At 36.7% G+C, this 19,808-nt stretch overlaps 1 protein-coding gene across 1 annotated transcript in view; it reads left to right on the plus strand.

The window, feature by feature from the left end:
- Positions 1-19,808, plus strand: part of lgr5 (leucine-rich repeat containing G protein-coupled receptor 5) — a 107,275-nt gene that overhangs the window by 61,558 nt on the left and 25,909 nt on the right. Inside the window, exons 3-8 of the mRNA XM_002940173.5 lie at positions 3,000-3,071; positions 5,187-5,258; positions 8,881-9,096; positions 11,683-11,754; positions 16,788-16,856; positions 16,991-17,062. Of these exons, the coding sequence (XP_002940219.2) occupies positions 3,000-3,071; positions 5,187-5,258; positions 8,881-9,096; positions 11,683-11,754; positions 16,788-16,856; positions 16,991-17,062 (573 nt within the window). The remainder of the gene's footprint in view (positions 1-2,999; positions 3,072-5,186; positions 5,259-8,880; positions 9,097-11,682; positions 11,755-16,787; positions 16,857-16,990; positions 17,063-19,808) is intronic.

The following is a 19,808-nucleotide window of genomic DNA, read 5'->3' on the forward strand; positions in this document are numbered from 1 at the left end:
TAATCTTCAAACAAAACCATTTTGAAATTCTACAGCTCTGTGAAAGTGATGAAGTGGGGTTTAAAAAAAGTGATAAAGTATGTGGAATACTGAAATCACTCAAGTAACAACACGGGCAGCCCTTAACAGAGTTTTCCCACACAGCTCCGACAATACACGTCAATAACTGACCTGCGAAACTCCCAGAAAGTTCCGTAGAAATTAGCCAATGAGTGCTGGCTGCACACTGTGCTGAATTGTGTCTAGAGAAAGCGAAACACTTGTGAAATCGTTTTGGTATTTAACAAGATAGCCTGGGAGAACCTTCCTGGAATAGCGTATCCATTTTTGTATGTAGCATGAAAGGCAATGTAGTTTTCCCTGGACGTTTATTATTCCATCGGTAATTAATGCCATATTCTCTGTTGTAATTTAAGCTTTTTTTAAAACCAAGAAAAATGTAAAATGTCTGTACCATTAGATTTTAACAATGATGTTCCTAGGAAAATTTATTTGTATAAGGTTCATAGAGTCCATTTAATACACAATTAGACTGAAACATTTAAACTGCTGGTGTATTTTAACAGGAAACTAAGATATGTAATTACATTTAAGAAGATACTGTGAAAGGGTGCCATGGTTATATTCTATTTATATTCTATTTATATGCCTTTTCAAAGAAGAAGAGTGGTGATTGCCATAGTGTCACAGTCAGCTAGGATACTCTCTGTAGGTTGCAATATTAGACATTCACCAGCATATGAATACAAACGTTCAGTTTCATTTAAACAAATTAATCTATGCCTTCAGAATTTACCAACTACCTAAGGAAAAAAACTCAATGTGAGCCCTTAATGAAAAAAGTATATTTTTTATATACACACTTCGTGTTATCTTGTGTACACTAGTCATGCACATGCACCTGCTTTGCTATCCTCTGGCTGTCAATACAAGATTAAAAAGAGTCATAGGTGATTGAAATGTTAAATGGGGCTTTACACGATCATTTTCCTTTCATCTTTGTCACATCAGGTTTTGGAAGGTGTAAACGTTTCTGCACTTCGGTCTATTTGAAATCTTTTCAAACATTTACTCTTATAATATGATACGGCAAATCAAAGTCTGTTTTCTTTCAGTGGAAATCAACAGCCCATTCAGACTCATGAGTATAGGCAAAATGAGCTCTGTTTTCCGGGCTACTGAGGTTTAAAGCTTTCAGGCTCATTCAGTGAACATGAAGCAAGCATTACTGTTTGTTATTAGATAAAACCATTAAGTAAAAGCAAGAAGAACGAACATGGAGTAGGAATAAACCTTGTATGGCATATATATATATACTGTAGTGTTTGTGTACATACATATATTTATATATAAATTTATATAAATGATATGCTTTAGAGAATGTAGGCTAGAAATGTTAATGTAGTGATTGTAAAAGCTGCAGTATTCTGGTTAATGTTTGATTGTCAGGGAAATAGAGGTTGTATTGCTTGAGCAGTGAGCCAAAGTAAAACAAAACATCCCTATTGTGTTTCTTAAGGAGAGGAGATGTTGTATCCCAACACCTGCCTTCACACACCCAGTGCACTTTAGCCCCCAAGCAGAACCTAATGTACTATTGTAAGGATTGCCAGAGGTAAAGTGATAGCCAGCTAAGGCATTAGGTCCCACAGATGGGTTCACAGGTAGTGTAAAGTTTTTGTGCAGGTTATCTCTCTCACAAGACAGATAAATAGATTAAAAAAAAACAGAGAGAAAGATAGATACATTGTTTTGCATAAACAGAAAGATTTAAACCAATACAACAGCAAGGTGCCATCGGTTTGAGACATCTGAATTCAAATTCAGTCCATCCAGTTTTATCCAGATCATTCAGTATGGAACTGGGTGGCTGGGCCAGTGGCCTCTATTAAAAGTTATTTAAATGTTGTTGACATCCTTGTTTAGGCAGTTTGTAAATACTTTCTAGTTACTAAAGGTATTAAAGAATATAGATCAAAGAAGAAATTTGTTTTCCTTATTGAGATTAGAAAGGAATTTATTCTACTCCAAGCGAGGGGTGCAGTTGACTTGTGATTTGAGGATATATCAAGTAGTAATTTACTATATATCTAAATGAACATTAAAATTTTTTTAGCTGAGGATTGACTATCTAGATAGGGATCCTATACGATTATTCTTATACTACATGCTTGAGGGTTATATTATCATAAAGTACTTTAAAATGTTAAAACTCTTTATACTGTATTTATATATATATATATATATATATATATATATATATATATATATATATATATAAACACTTGTTTTATGTAATAGTACAGCACCCTGCAATAGAACAAAACGTGGTGCACGTCCCCAACAGGTTCCGATATCCTTGCATATACAATAAGTTCAAGAATGGACAGCACACACTTTAAAGTGCAAAAGGTATATTAAAAGATCAAATTCATACTGTACACAAAATGCATTTTATATATATATATATATAGCTTTCAATTTGTGCCTGTGCCACTCTCCTAATCATGACATCCCAAGTAACAATATGCTGTACACTCAGTTACCAGTACCTTGGAATTTAGGATAAAACCACTCATTTATTTCACAATTTAGCACCACTTGTAAATGCTACAAAAGAATTTGAAAATTTGGAAGGCTATTGCCAATCACTCATCCTTGAAATACTCGCTGTCTGCTGCATTGCCAGTTCTAGCTGAGTGAAACAGACTTCTTTTCCTGGCACACATTAAAAGGCTGCATGTTGCTACACAGAGTCCCAGAATTACAGGAAGCCTGAAACATTTACATTTCTTAGACAACTGCTTAGCTAGCGGTACAATTTTTTATTTATTTATTTACGTCTCTCCTTTTTAAAAGTAACAAAACAAGACGGTTAAACAATAACCCCTGGCATGTTTGGTCAGTATATAGTCATGCTATATTGAGATGAATCTTGTTTAAATGAGTTCCACATGATGAGAAATGTATTGACTATTTTTCTTAATTCAACCTTGCAGACGTCTTGCAGGAAATGACTTGACATACATCCCCAAGGGAGCTTTTGCTGGGCTCGGCAGCCTAAAAGTTTTGTAAGTATACTAAGCATTTGTTGTCTATATTTCCATTTACTGTTCTCAATTCCTTAGGCCATTAATTAAACTGTTTTTGGGGAAGAAAATAGAACTATACGTGTAATAGTAACTTTTTCAATGTAAAGCATTGACTTCTAAATAATATTAATGCTAAATGCATCCATTTGGGGTGAATTGGACTTTATTTATTTTTTTTGTTTTTGTTTGGGTGCTCGGCTGTTGCTTTCAGTATCTGACGGATCTCCAATCATGATAAGTAAAGACATACAAGGAGCCAATAAAGTAGAATGGGTGCCCACTGATGCACAGTTCTGAAGTTTCATTGACCTTTATCACATAGCAGATGGCTGTTCACTTTGGCTCACCCAGGGGCTGCACAATGTAGCTCTTTTCATCCTTCTAAGAATGCGTCCATAAGATTTGTGATGATATATTTTCTCTAAAGGGGATCTAACCCCTCTATAAAAATATCCCACTGTGCCCCCTTAGCTCTCTGAGAAGGTTGACAAAACCTTAATTACAGATGCAAGAGAAAACACCAGTGAGAATGGTGCCTACTAGCACTTTGTTAGTCATCTTGCTGTTATCCTACTTTATAGAGGATATTGTGAAATGCTGACTCTATTATATTACAGTGTAATTCTCACAAGGGAGAAAATATTGAAGGGAATAGCTAAAGATCTGTAGCCAATGAAAGCTTTAGAAAATGTGCAGTTTGTGTGTCCAGTATTACTTGTCTCCAACAGGGACAACATAGTGAAAGTGCCTTTATATAAAACAAGATTAATACATATAACTTTGACTATTACTATTATTACTGTAGAACACCCTTTGTACTAATGAAGAACTGTAAATGTTATCACCGAAACAAGCTGTTTCCAACAGCTAAAATATTATTTAGACCATAAATTATTGGAACTTGCAGTAACAGTACAGTGGAATATATTCCCATGGTTAAAAAACTTTCATAGTAAATGTTTACTGGACCCACTTAATATGCAGGTAAGCCAGAGGAAGGCTTGCTCCTGTAATACATACATACATACAGCAGACTTTGAAACCTTTCACTAAAAGTCAGCCATATAAATATAAAGCATCTCATAACACAGAGGTCTTTCATACTTTAGGCTACTGTCTTACTTGGTGCTTTGTCCAATACTGCTCCACTGTGATCAACTTCCTGCCATTGCACTCAAAAAGTAGATTATAGCCTGAAATTGCTCAGCGAACATCAAAACATCAGTAGAAGAAATGTAACATGATATTATTCAGTAAAAAAGTTCTCTAGTATATTTGTGATTTTTCTTACTATGCATTGACTTATTGTCAAAGCATGCCTTACCACGTCTGCAGAACTGGCAATTATATTTCAAACTGTTCAGAATCAAAACTAATTTTTCAAATGTACCCTAGTGTAATTTATTTGTTGCTCTTATTTATGAAGTTATTGAGGGGTCTGTGAAAATGATCATGACACCACTCCTCCCTGCAAAAAATGGGTCCCCATCTGTGCCCTTAGCTGTTGAGGGAGTGGAACCACCCAGAAGACTGGGCATGGGGTTGCAGTGTGTGTTCTATGGTAAACATACAGAAAGACAAAAGGGATTGATCAATGCACATTCCCTGGTCCCCTGTTTCATAAGTAAATTGTCTATTAGTTTCATGCTAGTGCATACAGTATATTGACAAGAAACAGGGGTTTTTAGTTACAAAATTATGATCATAAGATTGGTAAGCCACCATACCACATCAAGGTAAACCCCGTATGGTGGCCCTATCTATTTACCTCTGGTCATATTTTTCAAAGGCTGGCACTCCCGTGCACTATTGCCATTCTTGACCTGGGGGCTGGTTTGAATCAGAGGGCTTGTATTTGTATACTTTATTTAGCCTTGGAGTGCTCCCACAACCTCTTTTTGTGTATTTATGTGTTCTATGGTACTTACAACACTAGACCTCTCTCTGTTTACACTGTATGTAAAGATTCTCCCTTGCCTTTTGTTGCAAAATAATAAAATTACATTCTCTGCTGAGGTGTTTTAATGTTTAGTCATGTCACAAAAATAGAAATAATCCTCTTTGATCTTTATTCCTTGCTCTTTTCTTTGTTAGAATGCTACAGAACAACCTGTTAAGGCAGGTACCGAGTGAAGCTCTTCACAACCTGCGCAGCCTTCAGTCTCTGTAAGTGCAATACTTGTCAAGGCTACTGTAGAATGCTATTTTAAGCATAGAAAAAGCATGTCTGTGCTCATACAAATGAAAATATACTGTGTTATTAAAGATTGCCTCAGCTAAGATAGTCTCCATTGACCTCAGTAGTATATTATCTCCAGTCATATGTGCTTGTGGTGTCTCCCAGATAGTATATTCTGCCTTATACATGCCGCTACAGCAGCAATAATTAATGGAAGTGAGGTTGTTCAACTGTGCTTAGATTCTCTTCAACAAGTAGACATGTCCAACTGAGAATGTCCTTTTGATGCCAGGCCAGTCCGATCAAAATTTGCTGCACTATTGCCCATTATGTGTGGCCTGGTACAGGTATTGTTCCTTGAACACAATCATCTAAGTGTACTTTCCATCAATAAACAGAAAATAATTCTGTCCTGGGAATGAGTGGTTAGCCCTTATTTTCAAAACCAAAATTTGCACAGTTAGCAGCACTGTGTATCTTTCAGGGTAATCATATGACAAAACTGAATATTATTATAATATCTCTATAATAACCTACACAATATCTTTTTGGAAGCTAATCTTCTCTAGCTGGAAATGTACTCATCCCAAGCATTTGCCAAACAAAAGCAAGTGATAGTGAAAGTTGGCTTTTATTTAGTTTTTACCTGAGTCCCTGTGCCCTAAATATGAAGATATCTTGTCTTCCTGTATGGTTCACTTAATGAAACAGAGGAGAAGAAATCCTTTTAGTTACTAGTCAGTAGAGTTAAAAAAAATAGCTATTAAGTACATAAGAAGCATGACAGCTCTAAATGGTTGCCTTTAATGACTGGGAATCAGACATGAGATGGGATGATAAGCAGCAAGACAGAGAAGGCACTATGACCAGGCAAACACCACTGGTACAAATGATGTCTTTGAGCAAAAGAAAACTAGGATTTCTTTGTTCATTTGAGCCGCACTGTGCCCTTCAGATAAAGGTGTGCTGAATTTTAGTTTCCTGTTTCATGCCGTCTAGCAATTTTCTGTTCACCAGGTGTCTCCTGCATTTCTGATTTACACACGGAATGCATTTCTGAAACAAGTTAAACAATTAGGAAGACAGTGGATGGGGTTAAGGGCTTTAAGGCAACAAAGTAACTTTCACAAAGCTTTCACCCAAATGGAACCTTTTGTTCCCATCAGCATTTGAAGTTGGTAATGTTTTGTGTCCATTGTGAATTAGGATACATGGAGATCAGGTAACTTTCTTTAAAAAGGAAAGAGCAGCTGTTAAATGGGAAATGCCGATAATAGTTATTACCTTGCCACAGCCACTATCTTGTCTGCCATTAAGAAACTAAAATTGCTTGAAACTGTTCTCCTTTATGGAGGGAAGGAGGAAAGAAGTTCTGAGCCTCTTAACATGATAACGATTGATTGTGGCCAACTCAATCAAGTTGAAGCAAGTTGCTGTCTGTAGTCACTATTTTAAAACCATGATCGTTTTTTTGGCATTTTATTACTTTTGTCTGTTATAAAATGACTGGCATATTCTAAAGTACTTCATTTATTATTATTATTATTATTCTTTATTTACATTTCAAAATGAAAAATGGCAAAAAGATAATGAATCAAACACTTACTTTAAAAGAAAGAATCATGAGAATCATATGGCAAAAGAAGAGAACTAACTGACAAAGAGTGATTTGTCAGTATGGACAACGATTGCCTATTTACTTTATTGACCAATGAGAAATCTGCTGGCCAAAAACTGATTCAAGATAATTCACCAATGAGACGACTGCTTACCAGCAGTTTGTCGGTCATCTTCCCTTGCCTTATATAAGCAGAATTATGCTTTTATATTATAATATTATATTATATTATTATGATACTTTGGTTTTGTGATATTACACTGTAATCATGAGAAAGAAGGACATAAGTGTGTGTTGCTAGGAAAACCATTTAATGCTTGAGCAAAGAGCATGGAGCCAGATTTTTACAAATTAGGTGAGATTCTCATTGGAAGATTATTTTGAACTATAATTTAGCCACCAGTTCTGGGGAGCTGGGAAAAAGCTTTATTGAACAACACTGCTTTAGGAATATATCCGTAATGTCACTAGACTAAAAATATGTTAACGTCAGGTGCTCTGGTTTTGTAGTCCAGCAACAACAGAGAAAAAAGAGTAAACTTGAGCTACAGTGTTTAGGTCGCCTTGGGCACAATACATTTGTGAATGGCATCTTCCAGGAATGGAATTCTTCTTATTTTAATCAGTAAACAGCTCTGTCTACATTATACCCGTTTGAGCCCATCGGCCCCTTAAACATTCAGGTAAAATGTGAGCTTAATTAGCTTGCTCATATTCATTGTTTAGAATACATGTATACCAACCTACTAACAGTGGGTCCAAAACATCATGCAAAAGCCATTACCTCAAATGAATATTGTCTTTACCTCAGGGTTAGTCTCATGGAAGCATGTACTGTAAACATTTCAGGCTTTCTGTTTGCTGATAGAACTTTGACTTGTTTAGATTTATAATCTGCATTTTCATTGCAAACAGTGTCAGAATTTTGACGCCTACATTATAACTGCTGGCGAGACCTTGTGAGCTTTCCGGCAATACGGTGTTAGATTATCTGTATGGCCAGCTGTGTGTTCTTAAAACACAGACTTCCTAAAAAATAGAATTGCTTAGTTAACCTAGTGCTATTTCATTTTGTTTTGCTCACCTTCTTCTGTAGCCTAGTAACAAATGCAACAGGCAGTTTGTAGCAGTGCTTGTGTCCTACATAATCCACAAGAAGGGAGATATCATTAAACAGATTTTTTTGCAATACAGGAAAGTCATAAATAACCTGTAAAACTGTACATTTAACTTAACTTTAAGCTAAGTTATTGGTTATAGCACCTGAACTTTGTTTCTTAAAAAGTTTTGCAGAATAACATTAGTTTCTCTCTCTGTGAGCTCTAAACCACCTCCCATACATGGACAATATGGACTATTCTAGTCTTATATCCCCACCCCCACTGGCTGGACAAATCACAGATGCCTGAGATACTGATTTAAAAATGTACAGGGAAAAAGAATGAACTCAAAAAAATTCTTTAGACTATACAGAAAGCATTCTTAAAACTGTGACAGTATAGATCCCCTTTACTAAGCATAAAGAAACAGAAGAATCCCATGATAAAGTGACTCTTTGATATGAAAGATAGCATGCTCTGACTATGCTTTAGCCAAAAACTTTTTTTTCCACACTTTTAAGTATTCATGTCTAATATTCATGTTAAGACAGATCCATGACACATATTCTTATCTACTTCCTTGTCAGGAGTAATAGCATAACTCGGTTGTTTATGAATTCCCTCTCCGCTTAATGGGTATGTCATAGTCATAGTGAGGTGTTTGGCTTGCCACCAGAATTACCTTTCTACCTTTCCAGCCTTATGTGAGCCAGGACTGTCTTGGATGATGTTCCTTAGGTATAGGAAAAATGTATATATATATATAAATATGGCACATTAATGGTTACACTTCATACAGTTATCAAAAGCCAATCAATGTGGAAAAAATGTAAGCAGAACAAGTTCTTCAAGCTCATTAGCAATACTAATGTTATATGTATTTTTTATTAGGCGCTTGGATGCAAACCATATCAGCTATGTTCCACCAAGCTCTTTCAATGGTTTATTTTCCCTCCGTCACCTCTGGCTTGATGACAATTCTTTGACTGAGATTCCCGTGAGAGCACTTGAAAGCTTGTCTGCATTACAGGCTATGACCTTGGCACTAAACAAGATTCATCATATACCAGATTATGCCTTCAGAAACCTTTCAAGTCTGGTAGTTCTGTAAGTCTAAATTGGGTTTGCAGTTGTTTATATGCAAATTGAATTGTTTGCTTCAGAATATCACTTTTGTTTTAGGAAAATGTAGCGAGTGTAGTTTGGTGAATTATATGAACCGTACCCATTACAGATGCATGAATGAAATGTTTAGCTTTATATAGCAATAATAATACAATGACTTCTAATATTTATGGCGCCCATATGACACTTATAAATTATGCCTGCTTAAAGGGATCATTCTTCTTCCCATGGTCATTGCCATTTGAATATATTTTATCTCCCATAATGACAAGGCCCCAAAACAAGGATACAAATGAAGAAACACCTTTTATGTAGTTTTATATTTCTTACTTACAGATAAATTATTATGTGAAGATATGTTTTAGCATAGCTTCCTTTAACTATTTATGCATAGTATTTCATCTTTCTCAGAATCAGCCAGATCAGTAATAGTCACCTGTCCTGTACAAAAGCCACAAAATAATTATAGCGGGGTCAGTAAGTAGAATGCTCCTGGCTTCCCCACAAACCATTAAAATATAACAGAAAAAAAGGTGCAGTGTATAGTTTATACAAGGTGCCATATTCACCACCACAAACTCTCCTACCTTGTGTCTGTCTTTTGTCTGAGTAAAGATGCCTATGCCTATTTACTAGGGTAAATACTGCCTTTGCAAATATTGCAAACCATGTGGCCAACATTATTATTAATCCAGCCCTTCTGATTGGTAGAGATATTCATAGGTCCTTGTGGAAAATATGACAGCTGTAGTCAACACTGTGCAGACCCCAAACAGATTAGTTATATAGGCTTAAGAGTCAATTATTCCTTCCTTCGATGGTCCATTTTAAGATTGTATCATTTCATGACACCTCAGTATTCTAGGGTTCACCCATTTTTTTTTGGGGGGGGGGGATTTGTGTGCTCTGTAGTGAATTAGACCAAAACATTTATAGGGCATCCTAAACATTTGAACAAAAATGCTGCATCCCCAAGGTATTGGGCCCTGGAAAAGGTACAGCAGAAGTTTCCAAATTGTGTTAGTGTTATTTGAAGTACAGGATCTCCAGGAAAATAACTTGAGTACTCATCAGGTCTTTGCTTAACAATGCAAAATGTGATTATAATTATTATTAGTTTATCTACACAAAATTTAAGCCCTGTTGCAGGGCATTTGCCAAGGTTGACAACATGACTTTAAGGCTGGTTTCTCAGATGCACTTATCATAGCATATTCTTTATTGTTGTACAGGACTGACGTGTGGTCAAGGTTTTTTTCATTATGAGCACATTAAGGCTTTACCACACTATATGGCAGCAGTGCACCATTTGGCGCATATAAATAATCTACATATATAGTGCAATAGGTTTCCCACAAGGACTAACATGATTATTATACAGGCAAAATACAAATAAAATTAGTTTACATAAAGTAGTTCACCATAAGGGTCTGGAAAGAAATCCAATTTCTCATTCGATTAAATCTTGAACATTTACTGGCAAGGAGGGAATTCCAAGGAAACCACTGACAATCTTAAGATAATGAAAACATTGCTGCTTTGACCAATGAAATGAAACTGCACCTTCAAACTGTCCTGTGTAGAACATGTTGGCTTGCGGAATATTCTGCTTTATTTTAAATACAAAAGCATTTCTCAGTTTTCAGGAAATTGTATGCCTAGCAGGAATTTCCATCTCTCAATGGCGGAAATAGTCCACCATGTAAAATGTGCCGCAGGCAAATATTACATTTGGATTTTTTTTTCATCTCCTTTCTCATATAAATTCCCAATATGTCTTGTTGTAGTGAGTCCCACGAGGCACATAATAAGTCTGTGTAGCTTTTTAACATGGAATAACAACATTTCCTCTCTGTGTCCAAATAACATAACAGAGTATTTTAACACTTGACTTTAATAAGTTCTTAATAAAAGAGGTTGAGATGTGAAAACCAGACACAGTGTTGGATCATTAATGAAGTGAATGAGCTTGTCTTTTCTCTAAGTGCTGGGTTTTTGCTATTTAAAAATGTATATTCAAGGGAGGAATCATTTAGCTAAAGTGCTTTTTTGTATAATAGTTTTGGCAGAGTAACTTATGCAGCCACAATATTTATAAAAATAAGCGAATGTCTTCTGTTTAGTAGGTCTAACCTCTTCTGCATTGCTCATGTTAAATTTTGTATAAACAGACAGATCGCAATGTAGACAAAACAGTAGGAACTCATGCAGCCTATAATGTGCGCTCACTAGTATCCTGATTTCAGTGTTCTCGTGGTTATCTGCCTTCTGCTTCAACACAGCATGCAAGGTTACCTCTTTATTACAGAACTGGGTGAAAAACAGAAGACATTAAAGGCATCTTATGCATTAATTCCTGAACCATAAAACAGCTGCCAATCTTCTTGCGGGAGGAACGTGAAAGCCTGAGGTGCATGCCCTCCAATAAATTCTTTGGCAGTGCTTGACTTGTATACAATAAGTGCATGCTTGAAAACACGTTTCTTTAGAAGCGCCCATTGAGGACGTTTGCATAGGTTCACCGTGCGCAGCATGCTTTCTGACTGTGCTTTTAATGTTCCCCTGCAGCCATCTCCATAACAATAGAATCTACTCCCTGGGAAAGAAATGCTTTGACGGGCTCCACAGTCTGGAGACTTTGTGAGTTGACCTCTTATTTGTTTCAACCTTTTCACTGTTTTCATTGATATTCAAAAAAGAATAAAAAATAGCTCAAAAGGCAAATGTGCTTTCTGGCTTGCCTAATTGCCAAGTGTTTGGTATGATTGTTCATATGATGACTGTATAAAACAAATCCTGTACCTATTCACAGTACCTCTGAGTTATGCCTTCTGTAGCCATCTGAACCATTATTCATACTAAAAAAGGTCCATTAGTGCAACAAAAACCCACATACAACTATATACATTTCCACCTAATTGCCTTTTCTGCTGGTGTAAACGAAGAGTACGTTACATGTTAGTACTCTTTTACCTATTAGCCCCATGGTGTGTGACTAATGGGAAAGTCAATACACTAGTTGTCTATGTTTCTAATTCCATTAGAGGCTTATGTTTCAAAAAGTTAACCAGTCAATGACAATGCTTTATTCTTACTACGGTTAATGATATGATGATTTCTCCAAAGGTTTATCAAGGCAGAAGTAGAAACAGTACACTGTATTTGTATACTTCAATGAGGTGCTGGAATTCAGGGAAAATAAACTAAAATGTATGACTGTAACAGTATTTGCCTGTTTCTCATCAAATAAAGAACAACAAGGGCTTAATATATGGTTATGTAATTGAGTATTTAGGGGTTAAGTTATGCTATAAATTAGATTATGTGTTAGATATGTTAGACTATAACTTCATGAACTTTTTAATAATGTGTATAAAACCATTTGTTATACTGAAAAAGATGAACAAATTGATTAAGGTGTGCTACACAATGGACAAACCAGCTAATTGTAGCCCCAGGTGCAAGCTGAACCCTCAGCCAGGGTAAAACAATATCCAGGATAAAATGAAAAAACAGCAGCACTCCGGAAATGTTGTAGAAAAAAGTGACTTTACTCAAGTGCACACAGCAACGTTTCGGGCATAAACCAGCCCTTTATCAAGCCTCTTGATAAAGGGCTGGTTTATGCCCGAAACGTTGCTGTGTGCACTGAAAAAGATGAAGGGACCCACATTAAATGCTCTCTGCCAGTATTTATGTAAGTAATATTGATTTTCAGTTTCTGAAATCATCTGTGTGTATTTTTTGTTAATTGCCTGGGGCATATTTATCAGAGTGAAAATATAGTTCAGCACATTTCACCAGAGGGAACTGCCCAGCTCTCTGTACACCTGTATAGGATTTTTCAGGGCTTATTTATCTAAAAAGAGAATTCACTCTTTTTTACCCTTTGAAAAATATGCTGCTAAAAACCCTATAATCCTAGGTGAACAGAGAACTGTGCAGTTTCCTTTTGGCGAATGGTAGTGGGCTTTACTTTTTCTCTTTGATATATATTCCTCAATGTGTAGTGCTGGAGGGGCTCCTGTTTATTCTGGGATATATTTTGACTGAAATTTCCGTTATTATATACTTTTTTAGCTGTAAAAATAACTCCCAAATCTGCACATGAGTCTAACTACAATTGCACAAATGCAACAGTGATAACTTATCATTTGGATTATTTTTTTACAATTCAGAGCAGGTAGAGCAGCAGTCTACATCTGCTACAAGTGATACTAGAATATGAAAAAGGAAGCTCCAACTATCAAGCTTCCACAAAATTTTTTTTGATTAATATACTCTAAAGCAGTGCTGCCCAACTGGCGGCCCTCGACCCCCCTCTGTGTGGCCCCCCACCTGTCTGGCTGCTTTGATGGCTTAACTTTGTGTAAACTTTAAATGGTATCAGTACTAACCTTAACTGGACCCATGCATAGTTATCACCTCAGATTCAGGCTGTAATCCCTCTGTATTGTCTAAAAATGTAATCCCCTGTGTTGTTCACACCTTTTAATCTCTGCATTGTTCACCCCCTGCAGTGTTCACACCTCAGGCTCAGGCTGTAATCACTCACATTGTTCACCTATTCACACCTCAGACATTGTATGTACTGCCTGGCCTATGCTGCCTGTGTATAGGCAGCATAGGGTTGGCAGAGTATGGCACATAGGCAGCATAGGGCAGGCAGAGTATGGCACACACAGGCAGCATAGGAAAGGCAGAATGCTGCCTGTGTGTGCCATATTCTGCCTACCCTCTGCTGCCTGTGGGAGGTGAACTTGTCAGGGGTTTGGTCTGGGAGTTTGTTAGCAGTTGGAAATAGCCATTAAATGGTCCCTAAAGTGTGTAATTATATGCTGGGGGTTGCTGTGCTATCCACAGGGGAGGAGGAGGCGGCATATGGATTTAAGGGTGTGTCTTAATATGGCATAATATCATTCTTAAACATATGAATGATGGTAGATATCCCTGCAGCGACCATTGTGATAAAATGGGTGTGGTTTGAAGTGGGTGTGGTTTAAAATGGGGGAGTGGCCAAAACTGGCTTCCATTAGCGGCCCTCCACCATGTATGTGAGAGAAATTCCGGCCCTCGGCACCGCCGAAGTTGGACAGCACTGCTCTAAAGTATCCATCAACTATCAGTTTTTTAGTAGCACATGGCACACAGCCCAAACGTGACAGTTCAAAATCCTGTATACATGAATGGAATCATGAGCATTTTCTGGTTTTTGCTGCTAGTGACTGGTGGATTCCATAGAAGCAAATCACAGGTTGCATGATCATGTGCGAGCACTTCTTCTCTAGATGAAAAACACTTATGTAGAATACACCCTGTGTGCCATGGGCCTAATGGGCATGTGGAATTCACATACACATGAGTAGCGGGTGTGCAGGTACACTCAATTCAGTTTGCAATGTTACTTATAATTTCCTCACCCCTTCTTGTCTGGCATGTCTTCAGTGCTAGCCTAAGGGGCACATTTACTAATCCACGAATGCGAATCATGAATGGGAAAAAATCGTATTGGAAACAAAAATTTCGGAAGATCGCAAATATCACGAAAATGCTAACGAAAAAATCGTATTAGTCACGATAATATCGTATTGGCGATCCGAAAATCACGAAATTTTCGTACCGAACAATTGTAAACAGCGGTAAAACCTTTCCGATTTTTTCGTACAAACGTCCGAAAAAGTCGTGCGCTGTACGAAAAAGTAGTGCGCCGTACGAAAAAGTCGTGCGGACGCCCGAAAAAATCGCCAAAAATACACTCGGAGCGTTCGCATTAACGCTCGAGCGTTTGTGCTTTTGTAAATGTGCCCCTAAGACTGCCGCAATTTCCCTTATTTAAATTATTTTTAGTTTTTTTTTCAACTCCTAGGCAGTACAACAGGACTTCTGTTTAAAAAGAGAAAAAATGGTTTTCTCTATATAGCTTTAAGAAAGGGTCGGACTGGAGGGTGTAGGGCCCACCAAGGCTGTCGCCCCAGGGGCCACGCACCCCACCAAGGTATCCCTGCTGGCAGTGTCCCCCGCTCCCCCATAGGGGCCCCAACGCACCCCCCTGCAGGGGTGCTTGCCACCCACCCGACATCCTCCCCTGAGCACACTTAAGGGGAGGGACACCGGTGGGCAGGGGAAAGTCGTCAAAGTGTCAAAACAGAGTAAACTCTGTAAAATCTGTAAATGTAAAATTCAGGAAAGAAAAAAAAATACAGTTTGTGTGCATGGGATGTAGAGACACTGTAAAATCTGGGAGTTTAATTGAGATTTAGCATTTAAGATATGAGCACAGTTCTTCAATCGCATGGCAAAATAAACATGTAGAAGTGGGATACATTTAATATCTATACTCATAATTGGTCTGTCTTCCAAACTGGCACCAGTAAGCTTAGAAAGCTTTAACAGAAAGTACATATTTTGTTTATTTGGCAACTTGTCCTCAGTTGTCACATATTTTCTGAGGAGAATTCTGCATGTAAAAAAACCTCTGACGGGTTTTCACAGCCTCTGAAAGACTTTGAAAAGTAATTTTTTTCTAACCATGTTTGTAATAATATGTTTGTTAAATCCAGAGATGACTAGTGTTTTCCTGTGTAGTAAAAATATGAAGCCAGCCAGAAGAGAAGGAAAAAAAAATTATAGGGTTAGTTTTGGTCTTCAGTCTCCTTATGGAGCATATGGTACGCTCGCTGTACAACGGGAAGGCTTTATGTAATATTAGAGACTTCAAGTTTCTAACCTAAAATTAGCCGAAGCAGGGAAAAACAGTGTAATGATCATTCACTTGCAGCTTCATCCTTTATTCTATAAACAATGCAACAATACCCCACAAATCTTATACCCATATATTTATTTTAAAAGCTTTATTGATTTTTAGGCAAACAGTTTCAGCACTCCAGCGTATGTTTGTTCATTATAAAAAAAAGATAACAGAATGGTACACCATTGAAATACACCTATAAGTACTTCATGAAACAGCAATAAGCTTAGGTCCACAGATTTGCACTCAATTTTAGGAATTAAAACTGATAAGATACTGATAAGTTTGACATCCTGGAACTACCTTCTGTGTATTCATTCTGGAGAGCATATCTACAGGCATTCAAAAATGATGTGGGGACTATTCAAAAAAGTTACCAGTATTGTGCATTAAATATATAAAACTTTATTAGGATTTATCATATTGATTAAACCTATCTATGAAAGTCAACGTACTGCCCTTCAGGTTTTACTATGGGTACACTGTCTAGTGCTGCCCCCCAGCCCCTCCTTACTTGTGGCATTACTTAGTTCAGCACTCATACAATAATGTTTGGAACCTTCATGGCCCTTGCACTTAGGGCTAATCTACAGATATAGGAAGCAGATGGACTGAAAGATCACGCCCATAGAAAGAACTTACCTTTCACAGGCCTGCTTTACCTTGGAGCCCTTCCAAATTAGGGTTAATTATCAAAAAGCTGCAAGTACTTTATTGTGATTTGCATGTAAGATGGAACATAAATCTACGCAGCAACAGTCAGTAACTGTAAAATATATTGCCTTGTCAGCAAAGGATGGGTTTGAACTTTACTAACTGCTTGTTTTATTGAGCTAATATACTGTTTGTAAAAAAAAAAAAAAACCTCTTCAGCATTAAAATATGACTTGATTTATGCTAATTATGCTGTTTCTCTTTATTTTAGGGACTTGAACTACAATAATTTAGATGAATTTCCTGCTGCCATAAAAACCCTAAAGAACCTTAAAGAATTGTAAGTGTAAATTGCTAAACAAACTGTAATATGGAACACAGGGCTTGTTCTCATTGCTACCAAGAAATAGCATAGCAAACAGAAATAAAACAGCATTGCAGACCATTATTTACCATCCATCCTTTTTTTTCTAGGGGATTTCATAGTAACAACATCAAATCGATCCCTGAGCAAGCATTCATTGGCAACCCTTCTCTAATCACAATGTAAGTAAAATAGAGTATACTATAATACAATATGTAAACTAAATACACATATTGTGTAGTTTGCATCTATGCAATCTTTTATGTTTATAATGCATAAAACCACTTGCATTAATGGTACTTGCATGAAAATGCACTCCTTGTATTTCCAATGTCAATTCCCTGGAAAGGTTTTATAGAGAGATTAGTCGCCTACGGTAGCAGCGCCCCATGGGACATTACCCTCACCCCTAGCATCTTCCATAGGTTGATCACACTTACAGGGCACCTGATTGAGTCTACTATTGTCTGTATGTAATTAACCATACAAAGTTTTAAATATTTTAGGGTGATTTTAGGCATAGAAAGGGGTTAAATAAGAATGCAATTGGCATACAATACAAATAGGAAATACAAATGGCATATTTAGTATTAATGACAATAAATACATGCTTTGCATTATTCATGAGCACAACTGAGGGACTGAGACAGAAACCAAGAGAAAAAAAAAAACAACAAATTTGCCTTAGTGTGGCTGGATAATCCTATAACCAAAACCACATTCCACACTGGAATGATTAGACAATTGAGCAAGACATAAAACAGTTCACAATACTGGTAAATCAAAGAAGACAATTGTAATTCAGATGCTAAACAGCACACGATGTTGAAAAGCATAACCCCAAGGTCAGAACACCCAAATGTAAAGTCAAAAACATTTTAACCCATCAATACAAGGGCTGCTATTGATTTTAACATAAATATACCCAGAGATTGCAGCATGCTGTTCCGTTAAATGTTAGAACACTGAATTCACATTCAGTGTTACCGCTTGGTGCCCAATCCTTGGGAGACCGCACTCCCCACAAAATGCTTTCAAAATAAGGCAATGTCCCTCCAAGGCGATTCAGACAGGGGGACAAGACCCTCATTTATTAAGCCAATCCAGGGCATGACCCTTCATCGGTGGCCTTATTTTGCATTGATTTAATAAACGCAAGGTCCCGTCCCCTATTTGAATTGCTTTGGAGTGCTGGTGCCTTATTTTGCTATCTCCGCTTAATGCTTTCAACTTCAAATACAAAACTTTCCTATTGGGCAATTGGAACAGTAGTATATAAATCAATATATTTACCTATTTGTTCCAACTGCAAATATAGAAATGTGAAACTGAACAAGATGATAAAAAGAAAAGGCATTCCTGCCAATAAATAAGTGAAAATTGAGCACCCTAGTAAATTAGCTAAAATGGAGAAAAACCTGAAATATTGGCACAGTATATGAGCCCAATATATTAGCCCACTTAGCAGTCAGTGTAGTGCACTTAGAGTCATCTGGAGGGGTATATTTTGCACATAAGAAGCCTGTAAAGATTACCATAACATGTCCATGTGACTTGGATCAGCCAATTAAACTTAACCATCCCTAACTGTATCAGATTGGATTTTTGGCATATAAGGCTTTATCCACAAAAGCAGAGTTTGTTTCTGTTTCAACTTCTAGATAACTAAAGCATAATTAGACTCGATATTACATTTTATTTTTTTACACACTGTACTGGTTTAAAATAGTTAATAAAGCCTCATATTTTGTAAAATGACATAGACCATCAAAAATTGGGACTCCCACATTGGCAAATTCCATCACCTGAGAGTTATCAAATAGCAGCATTCCTGTCATGCTACAGCTGTCATTTCTCTCTGCACCCTGTCTTAAAAAAACATTCCCAGTTGGAGATGTTATGCATGTGCTGATATCAATTCTCAAATGTAATAAGTCTACAAAAATAAAGAAGCAAAAATATGTACATATAATAAATATGTATACAGTATATGTTATTATATATATATATATTTTTTTTTTTTTTTTTTTTTTTAAACATATATATCCATTGAACAGTTGAGTTTATTACAAACCATCGAAAATTTGGAAGCATAAAGAAAGCAGTTGGTTATTTTAATCCAGTTTTAAGTGTTTAAAGTTGCTCTATATGCATCATCTGTAAGCAGTTTACCTTCTCTTCCTTTTTACTTCCTAAACCCTGCTGCACTGCACTGCTTTACTCAACTGTTGCTGGACTACAAACCAGTATTCTTAAAGCAATATTGCAAAATAGAACTTTTCCAAAATGTTCTACCAAATCTCCATGGCCAGTGGCTGCATTAAAATGCAAAAAATTGTCCAATGAGAATCCCAGCTGATTTGTATAAATCTAGCTCCCTGTTTTTGTTCCTTCAATTGGAGTTGGAAGCATTAAACACAGTTTCCCAGCACTAAACAAGTCTGTCCTTATCCCCATGTCTGATTTCAGTGTCATATAATGAAGGGAAAAATGACATAATTATCTCTATATGTAAGATAACAGCAAGATGCCTGACATAATGCTTGGAATCAGTGTTCTCATTGGTCACTTTTCTTGCATTTCTAATGGGGTTTTTGGTAAATTTTCTTTAATCTATAATTATATTTTTCGACAACTTCTGTAGCAAAATTATGGGGCACAACCCCTTTAATAGTACCTTTTAGTAATTATCCCTCCAACATAATGTTATATCTCTTGGTTTTTGGCATTTTTCTCATTCTGGAAATACTGCCTTTTCAAACTGTTATCATATCATATCCAACGTTCTCTCTTTTGTCTTGTAAGCTTTACATGTTATGCTCTTCCTGATATAGTTCACCCATAGTCAGCCATAACATACATGAAGTACAGAAGAATGTTCTGCTCCCATTCAAGGAAAACAAGGTGTGGGTTGGACACAATGTACAT

The sequence above is a fragment of the Xenopus tropicalis genome, chromosome 3, assembly GCF_000004195.4.
Source record: "Xenopus tropicalis strain Nigerian chromosome 3, UCB_Xtro_10.0, whole genome shotgun sequence".
NCBI lineage: Eukaryota > Metazoa > Chordata > Amphibia > Anura > Pipidae > Xenopus > Xenopus tropicalis.